Here is a 23,750-nt window from a genome sequence, read left to right as displayed (position 1 = left end):
CATCAACAAGAAGGCACAAGCCCAGGGTTTCTGTTGTGCTTGATGCTCCCAGCTGATGTTAATCAATACTTGCTGCGACTTCAAAACCTCTTAACCACGCGCAGCAGGTAAAATGACTTGGATGTTGTTTTTCTCCCCACCATTCCCTGGACACCAGCCTACCAGGCAGTGAGTGCATGGCTGGGGAGCCTGGCCCTGCAGCATCCCTCCAGGGACCACCCAGGCAGGGCAGACCCCCAGCACCCTGTGAAACCTGTGGGTCCTCGGTGGTCCTGCCCTTTGCTGGGCAGGGCAGCATCCCTCTCTAACAGGTTTAGAATTGTGGTGTCACAACAGTGCTTGGTTTCTCCCTCGATTATCCTGATTTTATTGGGTGTCATGGGGTCTCCTCCCATATTGTGCCTGTGGCAGGCATATTATTTAACGGTTTGAAAAATGGGAGAGCATTAAAATGTAACAGATTTGGGAAAAAAAAACCAACCAAAATGGTATTTGAGGCTCTGTATCAGATGATGGGCAAAAGCCAACTCCGCCTGACAAGTGCCAGCAGAGTGACGTACGTCCCTGTGCTGGTTTTTGCTCAGCCTGGTGCTTTTTAAAGGAAAGACGCAGTCTACACTGACTTGCTTACAAAGGGCAGCGTTTTCAAATGTGGTATTTCATTGCATTTGGGATTTTCTTCCAAAATAAAATACATTATTAACATTTGCTAAAAGCTAGCTAAGAAGGTAGCATGGCAGAGAGGGATCCAAATTAAATTGACAGCAGTGAAGCAGAATCAATTTTCATGTCTGGAGTGGGGAGAACTGAAATCCCAGCTTCGATTAATTTTCTAATCTTCAACAGTAATAAGAAAGCCTGAACAGGATCAGATGTTCTAAATGTTTTTTTGGGGGGTGGGATGTCAAAATCTTCTCAAGTTGGCTAATATTTCACTTTTTTCCCACTCTGCGATGGGATCCAGTGGTTCAAAAATAAAACTGATGAGGTTCCAGGTTCTAGACTGAGTCCATCAGTGGCATAAAGCCAGAGAGATACAGATGTAGACTCTCACAGGAGACACCCTGGTCCTGTCGTAATTGCTTCAGGTAGCAAAGCATTGTATTATTCAGCCTCAATCACCTCCTGGGTTGGATATGGCTTTTTAAGAGCTGTTAATAATTGCCTTAAACTTTCCATTGCGGAAGATAAAAGCTAACGGTTTATTGCAATGTAATTCATCTCCAGTGCTACCAGTGGCTGAAAGAGAAAATCATAAGCGAGGAAGGCAGAAAGCAGCAGGTGAAGCTGAAAGACCTGTCGCCCATCGCCGAGCGCCTCGGGTGCACGCTGCCTCAGCTGGCCGTCGGTAGGTGATGGGACAGGGACGAATGTCACCGCACTTTTGTCCTTTGCTGTTGTCACAAATGCATCGCCTAGCTCACATCCTTGTAGTGCAAAGCGCAACACTGAGGGGCAGACAGAACGTTTGTGCTTTGTGGATTGATGAGAGATGAGTGCAGGTGAAACCTGGCACAAACCCCTAAAGCTACAGGTACTCTGTTAGTGCTCCCACCATTTGCTTAAGTATCACTGATGGTCAGGTAAATGGTAACACAGAAAAAGATGTGTCGTATTTCAAATAGGACAGAGGATGGGTTTGTCTTTGCCTGTATCTATAGATCTATTTATTATTTAAAACACTAAAATGATTATTTGCTGTCAGAGGTTATGGAACAAATGCCAGAAACATGGAAAGGCTGAAGGTGGGCAACGCAACACCTCTTTAGGAGAAGGCTAATGCATTGCAAATTCAATAAAAGAACAAAAGAAAACACACTGCAGGATATTAAAATGCCATGTATTGCTTTTGAGGTTACCCCTGGTCTGTTAGCCTCACACAAAATAACATTATTTTTTTGAGCAGTAAAGTTAAAAGTTACTTAAAATAAGATTGTTTCCAGCATCATCACCAGGCTTTGATCGACGAGAGGGCTAGCGTATCTTGAGCGATCCACGCAGGTCCAACCCCGACCTGCCTGTTTCTCTGAACGGTCCCTCCCTGGGTAGAAGCCACTAGTTGTTTGGCGTGCTGGGCTGATGGACACAGGAAAATGGTACTTTTTAAAGAGAGGGTTGTGGTTTTGTGGTGGGGTTTTTTTGTTTTGTTTTGTTTTTGTTTTTGTTTTTTGTTTTGTTTTTTAAATAAATACCTTTGCACTGCCAAGAGCAAAGGCTGAATAACAGGACGTCTGTTAGAGAAATGATCCCTGGCTTAAACAGCCAAGAGGTGAATCCTTGTGATTCGTGACAAGGACAAACCAAACCCCATAATTAAGACAGGGACCAGGGCCAGGTGGGATGCTGGAAGATCTCTTCTATGGTTTCCAATATGACTCTTGCATCTTCTTCCTGGTAGTGCTACAGGAGTAAAGGGAAGGTTGAGAAAAATAATGTTATTTTTCAAATAGAGATGGAAGCTCTGACAAACATTAGGATCTGGAGTAATGTTGCATCACAAAGCCTATGTTCCTGACTATCTTGTGACTTTATTTCCAGCATGGTGCCTGAGAAATGAGGGGGTGAGCTCTGTTCTTCTAGGATCTTCCAACCCAGAGCAGCTGATAGAGAACCTCGGAGCCATACAGGCAAGTGCAGGTGGTGGTGGCACCTCAACAGAAGTGGGGGGCTAGCTACTGCCCAGCTGCCTTTGGGGGTAACACCAGCATTCCTTGAGACTAGCGCCCTCCTTCTCTGAATACAGTTTTAATACTTTGTATTTTGTTTCACGCATCTTCCAGTTCTAGTTATGCACATTAATTAGGCAAACATCACCATGACTTACCCTCCTTTGTGGTGGTTACAGCCGTATCTAGCAACAAGAAGGTGGCATTGGCAGGTTTAATGTATCTGAAAAAGCAAGTGACCCGATTCCAGGACGTGTGATATAGTCTGCACCAAGTCTTCCACAAGGCACATGTCACTTGCGCCCACCTTAATTATTCTGTTGCTTTTCACAATAAGAGCTTCTTCCGATGTTCTTGCCACCAGCTCGCTCTCCACTGCAGCCAAATAATATTGTGCACATAAAGTTTAGGAGTGCTTTTGTGATTCTCTCATAGGGTAAAGATACCCTGGTAGTTTTTCCTTTAAGGGAGAAAGGTATTGGATGAAAGTTTAAATACCCGTCACACAAAAAAACAGAGGAATCATTATTTGATAAAAATCTAGATTTAAATTTGGGAAAACCATTAATGGAAGCTTGATTAAACATCAGTTTTCTTCTACCCCTAGGTCCTTCCAAAGATGACATCCCATATTGTAAACGAAATAGATAATATCCTGGGAAATAAGCCCTACAGCAAGAAGGACTACAGATCATAATGCAATGCATGAATTATCTGGACTGCATGGTTTAAAAAGTGCTCTGTACAGAAGTACAGCCCCAAGTTAATATCTGGTCATGAGAATCATTCAGCAGCTTGCTGCTCGGTGTCTACTGTCACTGGATCCTTCGAGATGTGTGCTGTTGCTACTAATCTGCAGTGAAATTTAAAAGCACAGTTTATCTCTCTTCTAACCAAGAATAATCTTGTATTTTCTTACCTTCAACTGAGTTCATTTTTACTTTACTCTTAGCACCTCATGCTTGTGCTGTGAAAAACACTTGTAAAGCAAAAAATAATTTATAACCTTCAGGTACTTGGTAATTAAAGAAGGATGTACAGATCTATTTTTTCAATGAAGAAAAGCCAGATACAACTTAAGGTTTTAATAAAACCACATTTGGGAAATCTCAACTATAAAGTTTCTTCAGGGTAACAGATAGAAGGGGCAAGCTCAAATTTTCCATTTTCTTTTTTATGCTGAATATATGCTTTAGATTTCGTTTGTAGTTGAATAAAGGATGTAAGACAGAGAATTAGTTAGAAATTAGATAGCTCAGCTCCTAACTATACAATTATTTCAGGGGTGGAGTGCTCCTGGGAAGTATTTCTGAGTACAAGCCAGAAGAGCACAGTTAGAAAACCCAAACACGCATGTCAGGTTAATAAAAACAATGGCTGTTTGCAAAATTCTAATTCTACATAAACCTTAAACCAAGAAATCCATGAAAAAATATTGGGTTCTGCATCTATAGAAACCCGCCTCTACTTCTGCCTGCTTGTAGACATAGCTAGTGCAAATTTCAATATTCATGAGCTTTTAAGGATCTAGATACTTATATATAATACATAGCTGCTGAAAAAATACCAGCAAAAATCAGGTACGTACTCCGGTGGAAGGTCACACTTGCTTTAACTTGTTCTGGAATCGGGCATAAGTAAATGCATAGTATTTTAAACAAGTAGGTTTGGTTTTGGTTTTTTTTTTTTTTGTGAGCATTTCCTCCCTCTACGGGAGTCGATAGTAAGCACTTATATATTACTTTGCCCATCTCAAGAACCACGTCATCTTTTATCATGAGTTTGCTTTGTAAAACGCACCTATGATTTCAGTAAATATTTCTCACTCATATCAAATCACGTACTTCAGGCACATACTTCCTAGGGGGTACAGCTATGTACAGTATTTGTAGGACCCTTGTATTCTAGTCCCCTTAACTCCAGGATATCTGCAGAGCGCGTGCAGCGTTCAGTGGGCCACGTGAACAGATACCAATACTTGAGTTGTCTTCTCCTGTATTTAATCCAATGAGCTATGGTATGTGTAAATGAACTTAGCTGCTGTATATCCAGAAATGCAGTCTGACTTTGACTTCTGCTTGGACACAATAAAAGCATTTTGTGCATCTGATTTTATACTTAGAGACCCTGTTACTAATAGTGAGACTGATTTTGAAACAGCAATGGTTTACGTTGAAAGTGGGTATGTATCGTTCCACAGGGAAACACTGGTCTTCAGCTGTACCCAGGTCAGGCAAGGGACAATGACCCTGGGCCAGAGGAGTGGCAACAGCCAGGGAGCGAAGGTCTGGTCTGGCTGCGCATCTCGGAGAAGGTACTTCTGGAAGTCAGTCTCCTAAGGCAGACATCAGTCCTATATAACATTTGGGCCTGAAAAAACCACGTGAACATCCTCCTGACAGTTCACTGAAATTTCACTGCAGTTCAGTCACCAGCCTCTCCAAAACGACACTGGTCAGTCACAGCTCACCGAGGTGGAGACCGCCACTGGAGCACTTCTTACCTCCCTGATATTACTTCCACTGCTCTGGCCACATCACCTAACTTTGCAGTATTAGCTATGAAAATTAACTATTTACATATTTTAAAACCTGCTTCGTGGGCAGCACAAGGGCTTTGACCACTACACAGTTAACAGCTTTATTATTTTAACAGTACAGTTATTTTCCCAGTAGCAAATTAGTACCTTTTCTTACTTCTGAAGGTACAATTTAATGTTCTCTCTTCCCCTTCTCAGATACATTGGAATCCAACAACATATTAAAAAGATATTAATTCCCAATCCTTTTTATTAATTGAAAAGGCGATGGCATTGTCCCTTACTTAGAGCAAAAGCTTAGGAGTCGGCTTGCCTAATCTCTGAGGGCTATGGGATGCCAAGCAGTAGCCCAGCTTGAGGCTAACCTTCAGCATTATACTGAAGAAACTGGCTGAGCCTGTAGTGGGGATTGCAAGGGAAAAAACAACCACCCAACCTCAAAAGCAAATAAAAATAAGAAACAACCCACCCACCCCCCACCCCAACAAAACCCCCCAGCATTTTTCTTTGAAGAAGTCCACAGAAAAGAGTAGGCTTTCTGTAGAAAAGCAGCTTTGCTGTAAAAAACACAAATTGAGCTTTTCTGTAGAAAACAACCCAACCAACCCACCCACCTGCTTTTGTTTCAGGCTGTCAGTGCTGCAAAGTTCTCTCTCTCCAGAAAAATTCTGACACACACTATGCTCCAGGCCTCAGCAACTGTCAATACCAAAAAAAACCTAAGGTAAGATGAAAAGCTGTTAATAAAAGACTCAGCGAACTGACAGTAATAGCAGAAGAAAGCACTGTTCCCTAGATGGCAGACTTCCTGGAAAATACGCCTGCTGCTTTCTGAAACGCCCGCTAGGTCAGTCCTATCCCTGCCAACGCTGACAAGTAAAATGCGTATATTAGCGTTGCCTGTTCATGTGTCTGAATTTAAGTACTACGTACTTTTGGTAGGAGCCGAGCGAATCACCGGTGACCAGCAAAGCATCAACACTCAAGTCCTGTTGCTTACAGAGCTGCCAACTTGGGCTCATGTTTGATTCTGACCATTAAGCGATGTTTGTTAGAAATTTGTTTTACGTGTGCTAAATACTTAGACTAAAATACATTCAAATTATATCCTTTACAGTACGTGATAGGCCAAGGGAAGTAAAATTATGCAAGCAATATGGAAAGGCTCCTTTCAGTGGCAAATAAGCAGGCAGGTGTGATACAGAAAAATCCACATATTTTGAGGGAGAACAATCGAGTTAATTTGGAGAGTGTTAAATGACTGACCAGAAAAGTAATTTCAATGGCAGCGCCACAGCGCACCAAAGCCACTGGAATTTTCATGGTGTCAGCACATGAATAGTATGACCTTTACTGGGAAGCAAAGTAAAGGTAAATTATGCAGTGGAGAGTTGAGATTGAAGAGCCTCACCCAACCCCAATCCCAAAGGATGCTGAAGAGAGAAGTACTGTAATAGCAGGCACTGGGTGATTAGGTAATAGTTTTGTGCGACTGTCCTAGTTGCCTCTGTCAGAAATAGACACTACAAACTCAGCATACTCGAAGGCAAGCTAGATACGTTGCCTCCTGCACCTCAGAACCTTCATTTTAATATATTTTAAATAAATATGAATCTTACTGAAGTAAAGATTAGCAAACTAATTTTTATTTTAAATCTGATTGTAAGCTTTCTCTTTCTTCCCTATTTAGGTTTCCACATCTGTAACGGCAAAACCTGTAACTCCTACAGTACAATTCCATTAATAGTAGAAGAGTTCAGCATTTAACGTAACAGCTGCTTCACTTAGAATGAAAAAAGCAAAAGGATTGCCTTATAAAACCACTATAAAAAGCCAGCTAGAGCATTTTCATTACGCTGTGCCAGGACTGGCAGGTTGGGTTTGTTGTTGGTGTTTTGTTTTTTTTTTTTTTTTTTTGTATTTATGACTTTAGAGATAAACACAAAAAATTAGATTCAAACCACTTCAAAAGTATTTTTCTAGGAGACTTAGTTTAGATTTTTGTCCTGACTCAAAGTTACTTAAAAATGAGGAGTATTTCCAATGAAAACACTACATATGCTGACCGGTAGAAGACTCCCCTCTTCTGGAAGCAGAAAGAGTTGACAAACCTACACACACTGCTTGCCCATGAAAATACCCCCCCCTTTTTTTTTTAATTAAGAATGGAAAAACAAGGAATTAAATGACAAAAAAAGGCTCCTTTTTATTAAAACTTTTCAAGTTACAATGATAAATGGTGGATTGTCACTTTTCATGATCAGTGAGCTTGGCTCTTACACCAGTCACCAAACTTGGAGGTGAATTCTGTTACAGGTTTTAAGTACAACCGTTTGTGCTGCCGTGTACCAGTCCCTTATGCTGTACTTGTCTGTAGTACCATCACACCTATGCAGTGCTTCAGAAAGGTCAGGTTTGGTAACTGCTCACACACCATTTCCTTTCATTGCTAAGTAAAAATATTGATTAATTCAGTTATTTAATAATACCATGTAAAGATACCAAAAGTAAATATAATTCAATTATTTTGGATTCAAACCCCCCCCCCCCCCATACCCTCAAGCAGCCACGCTATAAAAAATGTATTCTTATCCCACCCTTAAACTTTCATATGGCAGTTGAACCCTCTGACAGAAATCAATTGCTGTAGGGTCTTTTTGTCTACTTGGATCCTGTAGATAGCAGAGCAATCAGTCCAGATGAAGCACTTATAGAAAGAATATAGTTTCTGCAGGGAAAAGGTTAAGGACATATACTTGTAAAGATACCACTTCTTTTGTACAGAGCATTTAGTAAAAGTTTTATGAAAAACCAGGACTGAAACGGTCTTTCTCTGTAGGAGTTTTAAAATTGCAACATCGTAACCTGAAATACAGCTTACAATCAGGGCTGTTAGCAGGACGTTGAAACATACTTAACTTCAAAATTAAGACACCCATAAAGTTCGGCCTGTTCTCTTAAAAGTAGTTACAAATACTGTCAAATACCACAGATCTTTCATTAACATATGCAGCCCCGATTGGCAGTAGTTATTTACCTAAGTAACAAAAAATCGTTCTTGTGAAGTTACTGAAACTAAACAATCCTGTAACGTAAGAGCATCTGGCAACTAACACTGACGCAGTGTTTCCATAAGAACACGAGCTGCCTCCTCATTCCACAGTTACAGCTGAAATGGCAAAGCCATAAGAATTTCTGTATGTTACTCAAGTGATATCGTTAAAACATCTTAAGTCAGACATTAAACTTTTGCATGATTGGGATGGTGGGTTTTTTTTGTAATCTCTATGTTACAGTTAAATTGAGGTCCTACAATGAACTGCATGTATCAACGGAGTAATCTCACCACCCACATGACAAATACAGCTACTAATGACAACAAATAGGAGTAGGACTCTGGTTGTTTCAAGTGTGGTAATAAAGGATACACAGTGGGGTTGAAGTTCTTCAGCACAAAAAATGAAGCAATGATGACCAACACAAGAAAGAGAGTGTTATTGTAGAAGATGGAAAAGGTTGTTGCTTCATAATCTGCAACTTCATTTTTCTTCCACAGAATCCTAGGAACAAGTAGAGACGTTATTTCAGGCATATTTAAATCAGTGCATATCCTGGCACACCCACCATTACGAAGCGATTGACACCCAGAGGTGTAGTAAACCACATACTGCTGCTCTTGTTACAGCCAGCTTCTAAAAGACAGAGTGCAGGAAGAGCTACCAGTCAACTCATTAAAGACAAACTCCTGCATATACTGTGCACTTGTACACTTACATGACTTATGCTTGCTTTCCTACCAGGCACATCAAACCTAGCCCTTTATAAGTAAGACTTTTTGTAAGTTTGTATCTGTTAGATGCTGCCAGCATGCCTGGCAATTAGAAGGGAAGATATGGCTTTTTGCTCCAAGGAGCTGATGGTTCATGTCCTTCCATCTAGTACATAATGGGCATCTACTCTACTAAGAACTGCTTCCTGATAGACTCATCAGGCACAGCCTGGATATTAGTATGAGCTATTCAGTTGGAAATCTGCATACTGACACATGCCAGTTACAGCCATGAGGGGCAACAAGTACAACCAGTCATTAGCAGTGCAGTCCAGCAGTTATGTGGAAATGCTATTCTGAAGGAATTTGCATGTCCTCTTAGGACAAAAGGCTGAGACACCTGGGTTTGTTCACCCTGGAGAAGGCTGAGGGGGGATCTTATCAATGCTCATAAATATCTAAAGGGTGGGTGTCAAGAGGATGGAGCCGGACTCTTTTCAGTGGTGCCCAATGACAGGACGAGTGGCAATGGGCACAAACTGTAACATGGGAATTTCCACCCAAATATGAGGAAAAAGTTCTTTACTGTGCGGGTGCCAAAGCAGGGGCACAGGCTGCCCAGAGAGGCTGTGGAGTCCCTTCCCTGGAGACATTCAAACTCTGTCTGGACATGGTCCTGTGCCCCCTGCTCTGGGCGTGCCTGCTCAGGCAGGTGGGTTGGATGAGGTGATCTCCAGAGGTCCCTTCCAACCTCTGCCGTTCTGTGATTCTGTAATTCCATCACTATGCAAAACACACTGCACTAGCCTGTCATTAAGAAAAGGAGCTTTTCTTATTTCTGAAGACATCTGTGATGCTTACTCTTCAGAGCATTATTAGAAGGCCTGTAAAATAAGTTGTTTTGCTTTGCAGATCAATGAGGAGAGGTTGCCTTATGGGACCTTACTGATAAAGGTTTCAGTGTTTGAGACCTTTCATTAATAACTTGCCTCAAAAAGCCTTTATAAATGAACAAAGAGCTGACAGCACAGCTTCTCCTTACCAGAATACAGGAAAAAAAACAATGGCCAAGCAACAGTCCTTAATATCCTACCTAGAGACTTAAAGATACCAGGCAGTATTACAACAGCGGAGAGTAAGAAGAGAACAAAGATTACCTTTCATCCTTCTCCTTACGAGACATCTTCCTATTGTCTGCCTCAGACAGCTTGCGAGTAACTTCTTTGGAAACAGCATCTTCTCTTTTCTGTGCTACTCTGTAAGAAACACCATTTAAGTTGAAAAATTAAAATAAAAAACCACGGGGTTATAGGAAGTTGTATTTACAGCAAAGAATAATACCTCGCCAAGACACTGAACAGTTTTGCCAAGTTTAACACACAAGTAACAATGAAAATACTAAAAGTATTAGTCAGATATAGTCTGTGGCAATACCCACTGTGAATGAAGGTAGTTTTCGTTGTACACTTAGCTGACAAGGCTAGTCTATTCCATCATTACAAGAGAGATGACAGAAACCAATTAGTAGGTACTTCTGTGTAAAACAGTTTTTGGAGTAACATTTCAGAGATTCTTACTCATAAAAAGTGTCATAAATGCTGGTTTTGTTAAATTATTTAATAATAAATTCTACTTCAAATAGCCATCAAACTTACTTGTGTTTGAGAACAAACTTGACGTTCTTATAGGCAAAAGCGACTAGATAGGTACTGATGAGCGTCATTACGCTATACAGGACCGCAGACTGAACAAGATCCATATGCCAAATCCTCCAGTAAAGCCCTTAAAAGAAAAAAAAAAATCATTTTGAGTGGTTTCCTCTCCAAGAAAAACGTCTCCACAGGAGTCCTATGCAGCTTACTAGCTCTGTAATTCGGCACTAGCTGTGCCAGACCAACGGCAGTTCCTGCAAAATCACTTGGAGGTGTGCGAACTGCATTTAAAAAATACTTTTGAACAGAGAAATCTGATTTGCTTTTTGGTTGAAAGGGGCCTTACGAGACCCACGTCAACCTCGGCTGAGAAGCAGCCCCGCGCAGACAGCCTGCCAGCTTCACGCCGCGCTGATGCTGACACGTCAGTGCTCGACCAGTAGCTCGTCCATCTTTACTAACCACAGAACAACCACCCCGCCCGTTCTTCCAAGCGGTGCCGGCTTCGAGGCTCGATCTAACACAGCGCGGAAACAGCCAAGATAATCCCGCCTAGGGTGGGCTCAAAACTGGCCGGGGCCGGGGCAAGGCGAGCCCCAGCAGCCCGGAGACACCCGGCAGTGGGCCAGGAGCCTGAGGCGGGCTGCGGGGAGCCCCATGGCCCCCTCAGGGCCTGCCTCCCACTCAGGACCTGCCCCACTCCCAGGGCCTGCCGCCCCCTCAGGGCTAGCCGCCCCTCTCCCCTCAGGGCCTGCCACCCCTCCCCGGGCCCCCCGCTGCTCACAGATGGGGATGGCGGAGACGATGAAGGCGTTGCCGAAGAAGAGCGCGGAGGACTTGGCGGAAAGGTTGCGGCTGAAGTCCTGCAGGAGCAGGTCCTCCTCCGACTGCTGCCGCCCGCCGGGGCCGCCCTTGGGAGCCATGGCGGGACGCGGGCCCTGCCACACTGAGCGACACCGCGACTGCTTCCGGGGCGGGGCCGTCCCGCGGCACTTCCGGTGGACGAGAAGGCGCCGCCCCTCGTGGGCACGAGGGCGTTTCGGCCGTTACGGCGGTTGCTGCTCTGCCCGCCGCAGTTGTGTGTGGCCTCTGCGGCGCGTCTCGGCCCCACCGGCCCCGAGCCCGCCCCGATGCGGCCCCGCCGAGACCGCCCGCCCCCCGCAGCGGGGCCGCTCCCGGTGCCCCGGCCCGGCCCGATGGAGGGGAGGGGAGGCGAGGCGAGGCGAGGGGAGGCGACCGGGCTGCGTGAAAGCGGGCCCCGGTGGCTGAGGCAAGTGAGTACCCCGCGGGGCCGCCGGAGGACGGGCTCCCCCCGGGGCCGCCGCCGCGGCGGCTGGAGCTGTAACGGTTGGCTTGAGGAAGGCGGGAAGCACCGCGGGGAACCGGCGTGTGTCCTTCGTCCTTCTCTGGGGAAAAACCCAAGCTCCAGCTCCCATAGAATTGCTCTAATTGTTGGCGCGTTGTTCTTTTGTAATACATTCAAGCCTAGTTATGCTCTAAAGAACGTTTCTTCATAGTTTTAATTTTCAGAAGTGTTCCGTAATCTCTCCCCCGCACACACCAGCTTGGGAAGCCATAGAAAGTGGTCGGCACGGCTTGCTTTTAACGGTCCGCCTGTGGTTTGTGATAACGTGGGAGCCCGCAGAAAGTTGGGGGATTAGCAGTAGTGTCTCGCTTGGAAGTGAGGAGGGCTTGCCGTTGTGGTATAGCTTTAGGGATGTCCTGATGGACCGGGGTGACTGCAGCGCTCCTTGTCTCCTGGGGCAGCGCTTTTCCCGTAATATTTGTAATGCTTTTTAGGAAACTTTATTTAACAGAGTATGTATCTTCTTAAAATTTAATTGAAGTAATTTTTCCACCTATTTCCCCCTAGTTACTAATATCCTTCGCAGGCAAGAAAAGACATGAGGCACACACAATATGCTAGCTGGAAATGAATTTAAAATTATACCATCAAGAATTATAATTTATTATGATGGAGTTTCATAAAACATTTAAGTGCTTTGACTTTGTAATAAATTTCCAAGACCAAAATGAGAGTGGATTTTTGTGACTCAAAGTATTGAACATAGTGTGCTAACAGGATGACATTGTTAATGTCACATTATCTACAGGCAACAATGGGAGTTACGCCTCTCCGAGAGAGACCTTTCTTCTCAGCTTGGAAATACATCTACAGCAGGGATTCCCGAGCTGAGTTAGCTGAGTTAGCCGACGCATCAGCCGATCAGATGACGTGCAGGAGCTCTGAGTACCAGCACAAACACCTGTGAGTACTGTCCGATCGCAGTGGTGGCAGCCGTGCCTGTGTGCAGAAGGCAGGCCTGCAGCTCCCCACCTGCCATGGCTGGAGACCAGCCTTCTCCCCTCATCCACCCTGTGCTCCTCATCACGTGGGCAGTGGTACCTGCCTGTGGTCAAGAATAACACCACAGGGCACATACCGGCGGGGGGGAATTCCATTCTTGGAAACATCTGTCCTACAGGATTCGTAATCAGCAGGTGGTGCGTGTCCCTCTGTACCTGCAGTTAACTGGCATGCATGGCTTTCCTCTGCCTAGATATTAACTTAGGTGTTTTCCTTCATAGATGCTTTTAATGCTGGTGAGCGGTTGGTGATGGCTCCCACACCTAAGCAGATTATAACATTATTTGAGGTGTATTTTCTCCATTTCTAAATATTTCTGTGGCTGCCTTAAAATGGAAAAGAAAAAAAAAACCAAACTAATACGGAACTTGTCTTTTTTAATTAAATAATTTTCTCTGTGGCAATTATTGAGATCATCAGAGATGCTTTAGTGGATTGTTGTCTTAAGATCTTTACGCATCTAAAGATGCATGCATATATTTCACTGGGCTTGCAAAATTGCCTGACTTTCACTGATTCGTTTCTTTTTATGAGTATCTGTTACGTGAAACATGTGGATGCCTCTTCCTTCTAATGTCTCTCTTCCTTATGCCCTGTGTCCCTGGGTTATATTAACCTGTTCTGAAGTGGCTTCAGCAGTTTCTGGCTTCCACTGGTGGGAAATGCTGTTTGCCCACAAGATGGCATTCTGTGATCTGTGCTGAGGATGGTACTCCAACAGGAGTGGAGATGAGTCTTGGTTTCTTTGTATAAGACATTGAAGTTAAATATGTAGTAAGTAACATCACTATTTGATCAATGTTACCAATCATAAAAATTTTCTGATTAAAGAACATTGTTAGAGTTGTATTAAAGTAGTTGGAAACCATGGGAGGGATGAAGTTTAAGTTTGTTTCAAGATTCAGATGTAATCGTTGACTCTGTTCTTGCACAGATTTCTTCCTTCCACTCATCAGGGTAAATGTGTTGTGTATTGTGGTGGAATGTAATTAAGTCTAACTTTTTGTTCTTGGTTTGGGTTTACATGGGAAGGATGCTGTCATTTTGGAACAAAATCTGCCTGGTGACCATCTGTCTCTCCATTAAGATGAAGTACGACATTTTTTGAGGCAGTGAAATGACGAAAGATTTTCTTGAAAAAACAAATGAGCTATTTGCTTTTTAAAAATCCTGGCACTGGCAAACTGTAGCTTTTAGCAGAACACCACATACCACAAAACTGTCACTGAAGCTTCATATTCACTTTAAGTATGTCATAGTTGCTTCCCCAAAAGTAAGCTGGGCCACTGATTTCTGTCAAAACAATTCAAGTTTTTGCTTAAGTGCTTAAATCTGCATTGTGTTAACTGCATCTTGTTTGAATCCTCATTCAGAAGCCATTGGGAACATAAGGCATCAAAATCAGAGGAACAATGGGTCCATGACCCAAAAGCAAAGGCCTCCTGATAATAGAAATATTAACACTGTTATCTTTGTAACTTACAAAGTATGTTTCTTACCAAATTTCTTTCTAAAACACAGAAGCAGTGATAAGTATTCTGGACAGACACGGATTATCTTTACTGCTCTTGCTTTTTCTCTAAATCTCTAAGCTGGACCAAGCTGAAAATTTTAAATGAGGGCAGTGGTATCTCCCAGCAGGATTTGTTTTGTCTCTTTTATATTTGTCACTTGTCTGTGTGAAGTATAGTCTCCAACACAAACCTGTGTTATATTGGAAGGTAGAATCCCAAGGCAAGAGATTAACAGTAAATAAGTCGGCTCTTTAGCAAAGTTTTGTTTGTCATCTTCTGTGCTAATATGAATCTTAAAGTCCCAAGGTCTAAGAATGGTTTTCATTAATATGACTGTCTTACAAAAAAAAATCCAAACCAAAAACCCTAATGAGTCCATAACTTATTACTAGGGTTTTCTCAGTTGGTTAATTTATGCCATCTCTTCCTTTAGGTGTTGAAATCCTGAAAGAACCCCTAATGTGCAGAAGGGGAAATTCCATAAGACAGCACAGACAGGGAGCAACCTCAGGTGGGTCAAGAACAGAAACAGAAAGCTGCTGCGGTGGCTTTTCCCGTCACCGTAACAGCACCAGGAATAGGTGCCCTAGGACTGAAGAGCTGTGAGTCCTTGTAGTTCCAGCAGCAAACAGCAGTACAGTGATAAGGAGTTGTCCTGGCCTGATAACGGCCCCTTTTCTCCAGGGTGTCTCCAACAGGTCAGTGCAGAAATACCTAGAATGAACTGATATCTGGACTGCGTGTGGGGTGGGGAGGAGTTGGCCATTCCTAAGGTGGAGGCCAGAGATGATGTAGCTATGCTTATGTAGCCAACAGTCTTGAACATCATTCTTGGCATAGATCTGCTGAAAAGATGTCAAGCTCTTACAGCCTGATGGTTTATACAGTCCTAATCTAGTTCAGAGGCTCTTGAAAGCTGCTTTTCAGTTTGCAAAACCTGTGGGAAAAAACTTCCTTGAGATTAATATGCTGTGTGTGAACAGACCAAAATAGGACCATTTTTGCTGTCATCTAGTGTTAATATTAGGACATTTCAGTATTTCTTATGGCTAAGTGAATTGCTCTGTCGTTAGTTACTGCGGTAGCTGACATCTTGTTTGACATAAGAATTCTTAACAATCTTCAGACAGAAATGTGTCTTTTTTGGGATAGTGATCACTATCACATTGCAACAGTAACAGTTGTTTCAAAAAGAAATACTGACTGGCAGGAATCCTCTCTTGAGTCCCACAGGAAATAATATTTGTGATTAAAATACATGCCGCCCCAGCAGTGATTATAGCTGATCTCTGTGGTGTTGTACAATTCATGTTCGTAAAAGTAACGCAGAACATTGTGTGCTGTGTGGAATTACAGTACACACCCTTAATATCTCTATAACAAAACAAATGTTCTCAACATGGACTTTGATACACCCTCTCTGTTCTTTGCTTTTATAACATTAGTTTGTCAGAATAAATCTTCAGAGATACATTTAAGAGAGACCTGATATTTTAAAATTGTTTATTTCAGCTTGTTATAGGATGTAAGACAGCAATGAGTCCAGCTGTCTTTCAGAAAAGGAGAGTCTCATTTCTTTGATGTTATCTCCAGATGCTTGCACATTTTTTTTTCAATAGTACCAGTGTTGTATATTCTGTTATACTTGGTAGTGTGTATGTTTTCCTCTTTTTCAGTTAGCCTAAAAAGGATATTGTGCCTTCGGCCTTGTGTCAATGTTTACCCTGGATTTGATGTTTCACTGTGAAGTTGAAGCATCTGTGCAGTCTCTTGCATCTTTTTTCAGTTCATTAGCTGTATGCTAGTACTATATGGATTTTAGTTTAAGTCATACCACAGCCAGAGGAATGATCCCACTTGTATGAAAATACCTTTCTATTGTCCATATGCAACTACATTGTGAACCTACATCCAAAGCTAAAGCATAAACTTGGCTGACCTTGCTGCCATTAATTTTGCTGCCTACTTACCAACCATCTGGTTTTGTTCGCTTCTCTAAAAGGGTTTTTGTTAAGCACAGAAACAGTATCTATTATTTGCTTTCGGTAGCCATTTCACTGCCAAGTGAAATCACTCTGGGGGTAATCACTTCCCTTTGCCCTTATTTAATTGTTCTAGTTGAACCATTTCACTTCGCATATGTGGAAAATCTGTCTACTCTGTTGTTTTAACTTAAGTAATTCACTGAAATTGAGAACAGTTCCTAGTAGTGTAGATACATCCTAAAAAGTCTGTGACTGAGACTTACTCTTTCAGCTGTCTATTGTAATTCTCGGGGCAAATTGTGTATTCTCCTCATTCTGGCTAGAAGAAATCTGGACAGATTTCTTTCTGTGTTTCCTCTTACATCCCCTCTTCTCTTCCCCAGCACTTGTTAGTTGGGAAATAAATTCCATAGTTTTGAAAACCGCTAGGTTTTCACATTCACATCTAAATCTAAATCCACACTAATTTTCGCAGTGGTATTTGTTCCAGAGTCAGTGGACTAAACTATGACCAAGAATTAAATCAAAGCAGAGCAGAAGCTTCACTTTAATTAAGATTGAAAAACCCCTCTTTGTTCAAAATTGAACTCTTCTAATATTCTGAAATCCCTGTGTTTACTCGGATGTATTGAAATTTATCATGCGGTAAGGGATTAGTGTTCTGAGTTTTGGATCAGTTGCTAGGGCATTGTTGAAATATAAAAGCAAAGCCTTCTTTGAATAAACATGCACGACACTTAAACTGAGTGGCTTCTGCTGTCTTCGTGTGAACTAGGTGGATGAGAAACCTTCCAGTTCTCTGCATGCTGTGCTTTTTTTGAAGCATTTTGTGGTGTCTGAGGTTTAAAATTGGAGACGTAATCTGGCTGTTTTATTTTTCAGCCAAATTGGTTCCTCGATGTGGTTTAGAATGTAGCCCCTAAAAGAGCACAGCTGGAGGGGCATTCTGGGGATTGGTAAGGAATGGCACTGGCTTGAAACAGTGGTGTTTCCAGCCACAGTTTTGAGAGGATAGCTTTCTTATCTGGGTACAAATTTGGGATGAATCTGTGACTCTGTAAGGGGAGGAGAGTGTCTGGGTTACCCTTCTCTCTGTTAGGAAAAGGGAAGATAATTGCAGCAGTCACTGAGGTGAACAAAGTAGAGAACATTACCCAGTCCTGTTGCTTCATGAGCTGTTCTCTTTTACCTTCTGAGGACATTGCATTGAAATAATGGATTGCTATGCTCACCTTTAATTTCTAAAAGCTGGAACTTGCTGGATTTATGTGACACTTGCTGTATCTGAAGGGAACTCAATGTAGCATATGTGACCCATTTTTGGTGTCTTGATATGGTCTCATCTGCTCCAGTTTCCTCCTTCAGCATTTTGAAAGTTTTGGTTGATAGGTTCTTCTGTGTGTAGACCAAATGAATGAAATAACGTCAGTAAATAGATTCTCAGGGGGCTGGTTTGCTCAGCATTTGTCCCAGATAGAGCATGGAATTGACAACACTTTTTAAAAGCAATATCAAATGCAGTATTTGGGAAATAACTAAACTCTACAGGTAAGAATGAACCAACCTAATATTCAATATTTGGGACATCTGTTTCTCAAACATCAAGCTCTGGTTCCCATATTGCTTTGAGATCTGCAGTGTATCCTGCAGATAATCCAAATAAAAGCTTCTGAAAGCAGGAGATGCAAAATTATGGTGGTTTATTTCATCCTTTTGCATATCTTTCACTTTTTATTCTGGTCAAACACAAAATTCCATTTTGAGTCCTGTGGAGGTTTGCGCTGACTGACACTGCACATGTATCCTTTCCAGCCAGATGTGATCTGAGGGCAGTGGTCAAGCCGTTTCTTGTGTGGAGGCCACTGAGGAACTGTAACTTTCACCTGCTCAGGAGGACTCTTGATAGGTGTACCACCTATCATGGAGGTACTGTGAGCTTTCTTACAGGTCACACTGGCCTTTTGTGATGTGGTGGAGAAATATGGGGTGAAAGTAAGCCTGGATGCTGTGTTATTAATGCTTCAGCACAAGGGCTGCACTAGGAGAGAGCGAGGAAGTTGAATAAATGAACTTTTAATGTAAGCAGACCTACCAAATTGTGGTTTGTGTGAGGGCAAGGCAATTGGTAGGCAGTAGGATAGCAAAATGAGCTAATGGTGTGACTTAAGGTGGTTAAGCACTGGTGTAGGGCCAAGGTTTGTTGCTAGATGTTGCGCCCATCTGTTTAGTTGTTGCCTGTGAATATATATTTAGGCAGAAAGGATGGCAGGCAATCAGAAAAAGTCATTTTAATGAGGGATTGTCAGCTTGTGTCTCTCTAACAGCAAGCGGATAAGCAGTTCACATGTAGTCCCCACACTAGGGATGTATCAGGTGATCTGCAGTGGGATTATGCCGGTCCAATTCAGCAGTCTGAATCCCTGTTAGTGGGAGGAAGTCAGCCAGATGGGATTTCTGAGTCTGAAATGTGTCATCCCTGGCACCCACCCACCCACTGCTGCTCCATCCTTTAGTGGTGTAGGAGGATCTCAAGGTGGTTGGGTGTCGCTTTCCACTTGTAAGTTATCTCTGGGGTTTCCCATTCCTGCAGCCTTGAGTTCAGTAAGCTTCTGGATCTTAGCCATAGGGAAACTTCAGCCTATAATGTGTAGTCAGAGGACTGGCCATCCGTGTACTGATGGCACCTAAAATGCTAATATCTAAAGAAGGATGAAGTAGAAGCTGAAGTATCATGTGAAGAATGTTTGGATAAGTGAATAAAAAAGGGGTATTTCTGACTACTTCATCTTTTGAATGGTTTTTTGTAATCATGTGTAACATAGATTAGCCTTGGACATCGCAAACATTTGAACTCATCATGGTAATACCCATTTCACTATACAGTCTGTACAGAATGAAGTACATAGGAATCATAACCAGCCAGCTTTAGAACTTTAGGTAATGGTTGAGCTCAGGTATATTTAATAAAAAGTCTGGAGATCAGAAGAAATCCAATGAATATGAATACTGAAGATTCTGTAAGAGTCAGGCTGGGTGTAGCAGTGCGAGCACTGAGAAGGTCATCACTTCCTAGCTGGGACAGACAGCTCTCTCAAGGCATCTGTCGCAAGGAAGCAAGGTCCAGGTATGGGCAGGTGTCCTCTGCAGCAGCAGTGTTGGGTCCAGGGGAGTCTGATGTGGAGCTAGGCCTAATGAGTAGGACAGGAGCCAAGCTAACTATGGGCAGCCACTCAGGTGTCTGCAGTGGTCTAGTTCTTCTCCAGGTTGGATCTACTGAGCTTAATGTAAAGCCCATGTTATAGGAACACAGTTTGAAACTTGCGTCACACAGCTCTACGGAACTGCTCTTAGCAGCAGTATAACTACACATGCCTGTGGTGATCTTAAGCATGGTGCAGAGTTGAGCTAGCTCTGGATAGAAATAATTCAGCTTCATTTATTTCATGCAATAATGGTATAGATTGGAGATTAATCCATCCACAGAAAACAGAATTAGCTTGTGTTTTCTAGCTAGCTTGTCATGGCTAGACTCAGCCTGGACCTGTATTAGAGGAAATTCTTCCTTTTTTTTTTTTTTTCCCCTAATTTAAAAAGCCTTAGGAAATGTAAAAGAAAAAGATCTTCATGAACAAAATTAATATAGTCAGGCAGTATCCTATACCCTTCTGGAATGCTCAATTCTGCAACACACAGGTTGCTGAGTTCTAGAAATAAAGCATTTGTAGTGTACTCCCGAACAGTAATTCTTCCGTAAAGAAATCATCTTTTAAATGCATATTCTCGTTCTAAAATGTAGAACAGAGCATCTCTCCTACTTGCAGTCACTTAAGGCTATTTCAGACAAAGAACATCTGCTGAATATAGCAAACATTTTGCTGTTTTGTGCATGGTATTATCTAATGCTGTGGTTTTATTTGTGTTCTGCAGACTGTGTCCATCCAGCTGCTCACAGTATCCACAGCAGGGAGGCTTTGGGAGTCAACATTGAGACAGACTGCATGCCATGCAGTACTGAAGGAAGACACGCAGGATTTCTAAAGCAATGTGTGCGTCTCTTCTAGTTGGTTGCTTATATATGTATTAGGCAAAATGAAGGACTCATCGCATGTTCTTCCAGATGATTTTGTATCATTAATCAGGGTTAGAACTTTACTGTGTTGCTGCAGCTGATCTGGAACTATGCCTAGCCCACTGGATGCATGTGATCTGCTTGTGAATAATTTCTATTATTATTGCCATTTTCAGGAGGCACAATTAAGTTTCCATACTTGAACATTAACAATATTTCCTGAGCTTCAGATTTTTGTTCTTCATCTCCTGCATCTTAGAAGAAAAATGTTTTGTTGAATGTAGTGTTAATTTCTTCCATTCATTTATTTGATTTTTAAGATGTGAGTGCTGCTGCTTTCCTCCATGCTGTTTGAATTCTGCAGAGCTTGGGAGAAAGGGCAGTCAAATTTATAATACCTTTCCCTTTTATATTGTAAGGTTTGACCTTTTCAAGGTTATGGCTACAGAGATCTTCATTCATACCTTAAACTTTTCAAGGGTCTTGCAGGTCTTTGTAGAATCAGTGTTTTACAGGGTAACTAAAGCTGTAATGAAGTTTTGCTATAGTGAGCAGCTCTTAGCTGTTTCTTCAGAATTAAAATACTATGGTTCTGTTACCTTCCAGGTGTCCCTTTATAATTTGTTGGAATTTTTTGTTGAAGAACGGACATTAATTGCGTGTAGATAGTAAACTACCTGTCTGTTAGATAGACTAGCTGTTAATTTTAGAACTGTTTAAATTTTAGTTGGCCAACACTGCCTTATAAGGAACATTCCCATTCTGTTTAGTTTAAATAGGAGTCAGCATAAAGGAGTAAAAGCAAAGCATTGCCATCCACACATTGCTACTTACCTTGTGGCAGGATCCATGTGTTCCAGAATCATCCGTGTTTTAGAATTAACCTTCAAAAAATCTCAAAAAGTCACCTGGTATTATATGAATCAGTTTGTATTGGTCACATTAGTTAAGGATGCATTAGTTAAGGGTGGCTTTGGCCTAACTAAATCTACATGGCTTATACTGATTTAAGAGACTTCCACAAGAGGGTGCACAAGTTCATCAAAATCCTGTATAAACCAAATGAGCGTGTCCCCATTGTGGGCATATTTTCTCTTTCTTTAGGTATTAAATCATATATCCAAATCAACGTCAAAAATGGATGGATGCTTTAATCAGTTTAATGTCGCAGAGCATCTCTCCGGTCTGAGACAGACACACAAATGGTTACATGATACTTTGTGGGTGAGCAAGTCAGGAAGTTTAATTTTGAACAAGAGGCACTGTTTCCAGAAGTCCCATTCACGCTGATGAAAGGCTGTCTTCAGACTCCAATCACAAAGTGCTATTTAGACTTCTGGGGTTTTTTAGTGTACTGAAATGTGTTACCTGTTCCTAATTCATGCCTGATGCCCTGCAAATGCTTACTCCATGCATTTTAAGAATGGGGTTTGGGGGGTGGTGGTTATGGTGTTTTGCTTTTGGTGGTTTTATTTTTCTTAGTTTTGAAGCATCATTAATTTTCCTCTCAAACTGGTACAACACTGGATAATACAGCTGCAGAAGAAAACTCCATCTAGAAAGATGACTTCTTGAGAGACTGCTGACTTGAGTATGACTGACAGAATTTTTTTCTGTTTCTATTTTGTGATAAAATTATTTTTTGTTTCGTTAGATGGGAACTCTTAGTAATGCTTCAGCTGAAGTTGCATAATGTTGCTGTACTGATATGCTAAAAGCATTAAAGTGTTCTGCTGCATGTGTAGGCCAAAGTTCTAGGTCCATTCCTCTAAGACTGCAGTCCTAGAACAGTAAGATACCTCTGCAGAAATTAACTCTACAAATTTTCCAGGAAAAAGACCCGCTTTTGAATCATGTGTTCCCTGTCCAAATACATGAACCATAAATCACTTAGAGATAAGATTATCTGATAGTCGCAAAATAACTAGATGTGTGGTGATATTCGTATGTGTAATATATAAATATTTTTTTTTTCTGAGAAATGCTGTTTTGTTTTCCCCAAACTTTTAGGTTTTAGAAGACAAGCAGAACAGTGTGCTTTTAAAACCTTTAATTACTAGTGCAAGATATTAAAAAAAGGTGAATTGCTTGTTGTTATTGCTAGCTGCAAATGTAAAAGTTGGGTCTGGATTCGAAAGGTTTCATTTACTACTATTGATGAATTGGAACTACTCTAGTTTTGATACTTTTCTTTTGAGCAGAGTAAAGGAGAAGAATATGAAGTTTAACTAAAAAATCACCACACAGTGAATATGTCATTTAACTAGCAGGAAGATTTTTATTTTAAAGGCTATAAACTAGTCACCTTATTCCATTTACACCAGTTCTAGATTACGTGTAAGCTGATACGGGTGGGGTTTTTTTTTTACTTGCTTGTGGGCAGTAGCAGAAGAATAATCTGTGTTTATAATTTTTTAAAAAACACTGTGGTTTTAGATGATTGCTGTCCTCCAAAGAGCCAGATGCATCTACCAGTCAGATATGCAATACTGCTTAGTTATCTAAGATTCCTGGCTATATCTGATAGCAGTAGGGGAAAAGGAGGAATAGTAATTACTATAGTCATTTACTTACTGATCATCTTGCTCTGAATATAGTGGCATTTTCAGAAGCAAGTCTTCATTCTGACAGCGTGTGGAAGTCGGCCGTTTTCAAAAACAGCTACACAACACAGGTGCCCCCCAGAAAAGTAGGGTCCCAGCTTCATTTCTGGGCTATGGCATGAAGCCTTTGCCCACTCCAAGGAGATCCTCCTTCTGACGTGAAGTTATATGTACCAGCCTGGCCAAAGTTCAGTCAATGTCGAGCATTTTCAGTGGAGGGAGATGTTAATTAATAGAAAATTTCATCTCAGCATGTTTGGACCTTGAAATTTCTGCCCTCTTAATCTTCAGGGGAGACCAAAGATAGATTGTAGCCCACTAGGTGTCACTCCACCAAAGGCTACAGGAATACAGGTGTGGAGTAAACCTTTGCTGCTCTCTCTCCATTAGTGAAGACTGGCTTGCATTATTTCACCTTCATGTAAATGCAGCAAGCACTTGTTTCACTTTTTTTTTAAAAAAATTACCAATCTTAGTATTAAAAGGGAGGATAGAAATATGCACAGAAAATAAAAATTATAAATATTTAATTATGCAACTTGGAGAAAAAAGAAATCTATATGTAATAGGTTGACATATCAAAAA

General features: G+C 41.8%; 3 protein-coding genes and 1 long non-coding RNA gene across 8 annotated transcripts in view; 2 read left to right on the top strand and 2 right to left on the bottom strand.

Annotated features, from left to right (window-relative positions):
- The window catches only part of KCNAB1 (potassium voltage-gated channel subfamily A regulatory beta subunit 1), a 75,889-nt gene extending 71,115 nt beyond the window's left edge, over positions 1–4,774 (top strand). For all 3 annotated transcript variants that reach the window (XM_075098617.1, XM_075098618.1, XM_075098619.1), the window contains exons 12-14: positions 1,228–1,348; positions 2,539–2,627; positions 3,274–4,774. In XM_075098617.1, coding sequence (XP_074954718.1) covers positions 1,228–1,348; positions 2,539–2,627; positions 3,274–3,363 — 300 coding nt within the window. In that variant the 3' untranslated portion in view covers positions 3,364–4,774. The remainder of the gene's footprint in view (positions 1–1,227; positions 1,349–2,538; positions 2,628–3,273) is intronic.
- On the bottom strand, positions 1,824–5,909 carry LOC142059696 (uncharacterized). The gene is made up of 3 exons (XR_012661495.1): positions 5,820–5,909; positions 2,825–3,126; positions 1,824–2,400 (listed from the first exon to the last, which is right to left on the bottom strand). It is a non-coding gene; the product is annotated as an uncharacterized LOC142059696 (long non-coding RNA).
- A 1,477-nt stretch (positions 5,910–7,386) lies between these two features.
- SSR3 (signal sequence receptor subunit 3) lies at positions 7,387–11,710 on the bottom strand. Its single transcript, XM_075098620.1, has 5 exons — positions 11,411–11,710; positions 10,630–10,756; positions 10,132–10,230; positions 8,634–8,765; positions 7,387–7,933 (listed from the first exon to the last, which is right to left on the bottom strand). The coding sequence occupies exons 1-5, from the start codon at positions 11,547–11,549 to the stop codon at positions 7,867–7,869; spliced, it is 564 nt and encodes a 187-aa protein (XP_074954721.1). The 5' UTR covers positions 11,550–11,710; the 3' UTR covers positions 7,387–7,866.
- The window catches only part of TIPARP (TCDD inducible poly(ADP-ribose) polymerase), a 42,369-nt gene continuing 30,257 nt past the window's right edge, over positions 11,639–23,750 (top strand). Inside the window, exons 1-3 of one of the 3 annotated variants that reach the window (XM_075098615.1) lie at positions 11,766–11,900; positions 12,741–12,895; positions 14,942–15,019. The gene's annotated coding sequence lies outside the window, so the exon portion shown is untranslated. Of the gene's footprint in view, positions 11,901–12,740; positions 12,896–13,638; positions 13,769–14,941; positions 15,020–23,750 lie in introns of those variants that run through there. The other 2 variants (XM_075098616.1, XM_075098613.1) reach the window with 2 other exon arrangements.

The sequence above is a fragment of the Phalacrocorax aristotelis genome, chromosome 7, assembly GCF_949628215.1.
Source record: "Phalacrocorax aristotelis chromosome 7, bGulAri2.1, whole genome shotgun sequence".
Classification (NCBI taxonomy): Eukaryota; Metazoa; Chordata; class Aves; order Suliformes; family Phalacrocoracidae; genus Phalacrocorax; species Phalacrocorax aristotelis.
This window is presented reverse-complemented; position numbering and strand designations above follow the sequence as displayed.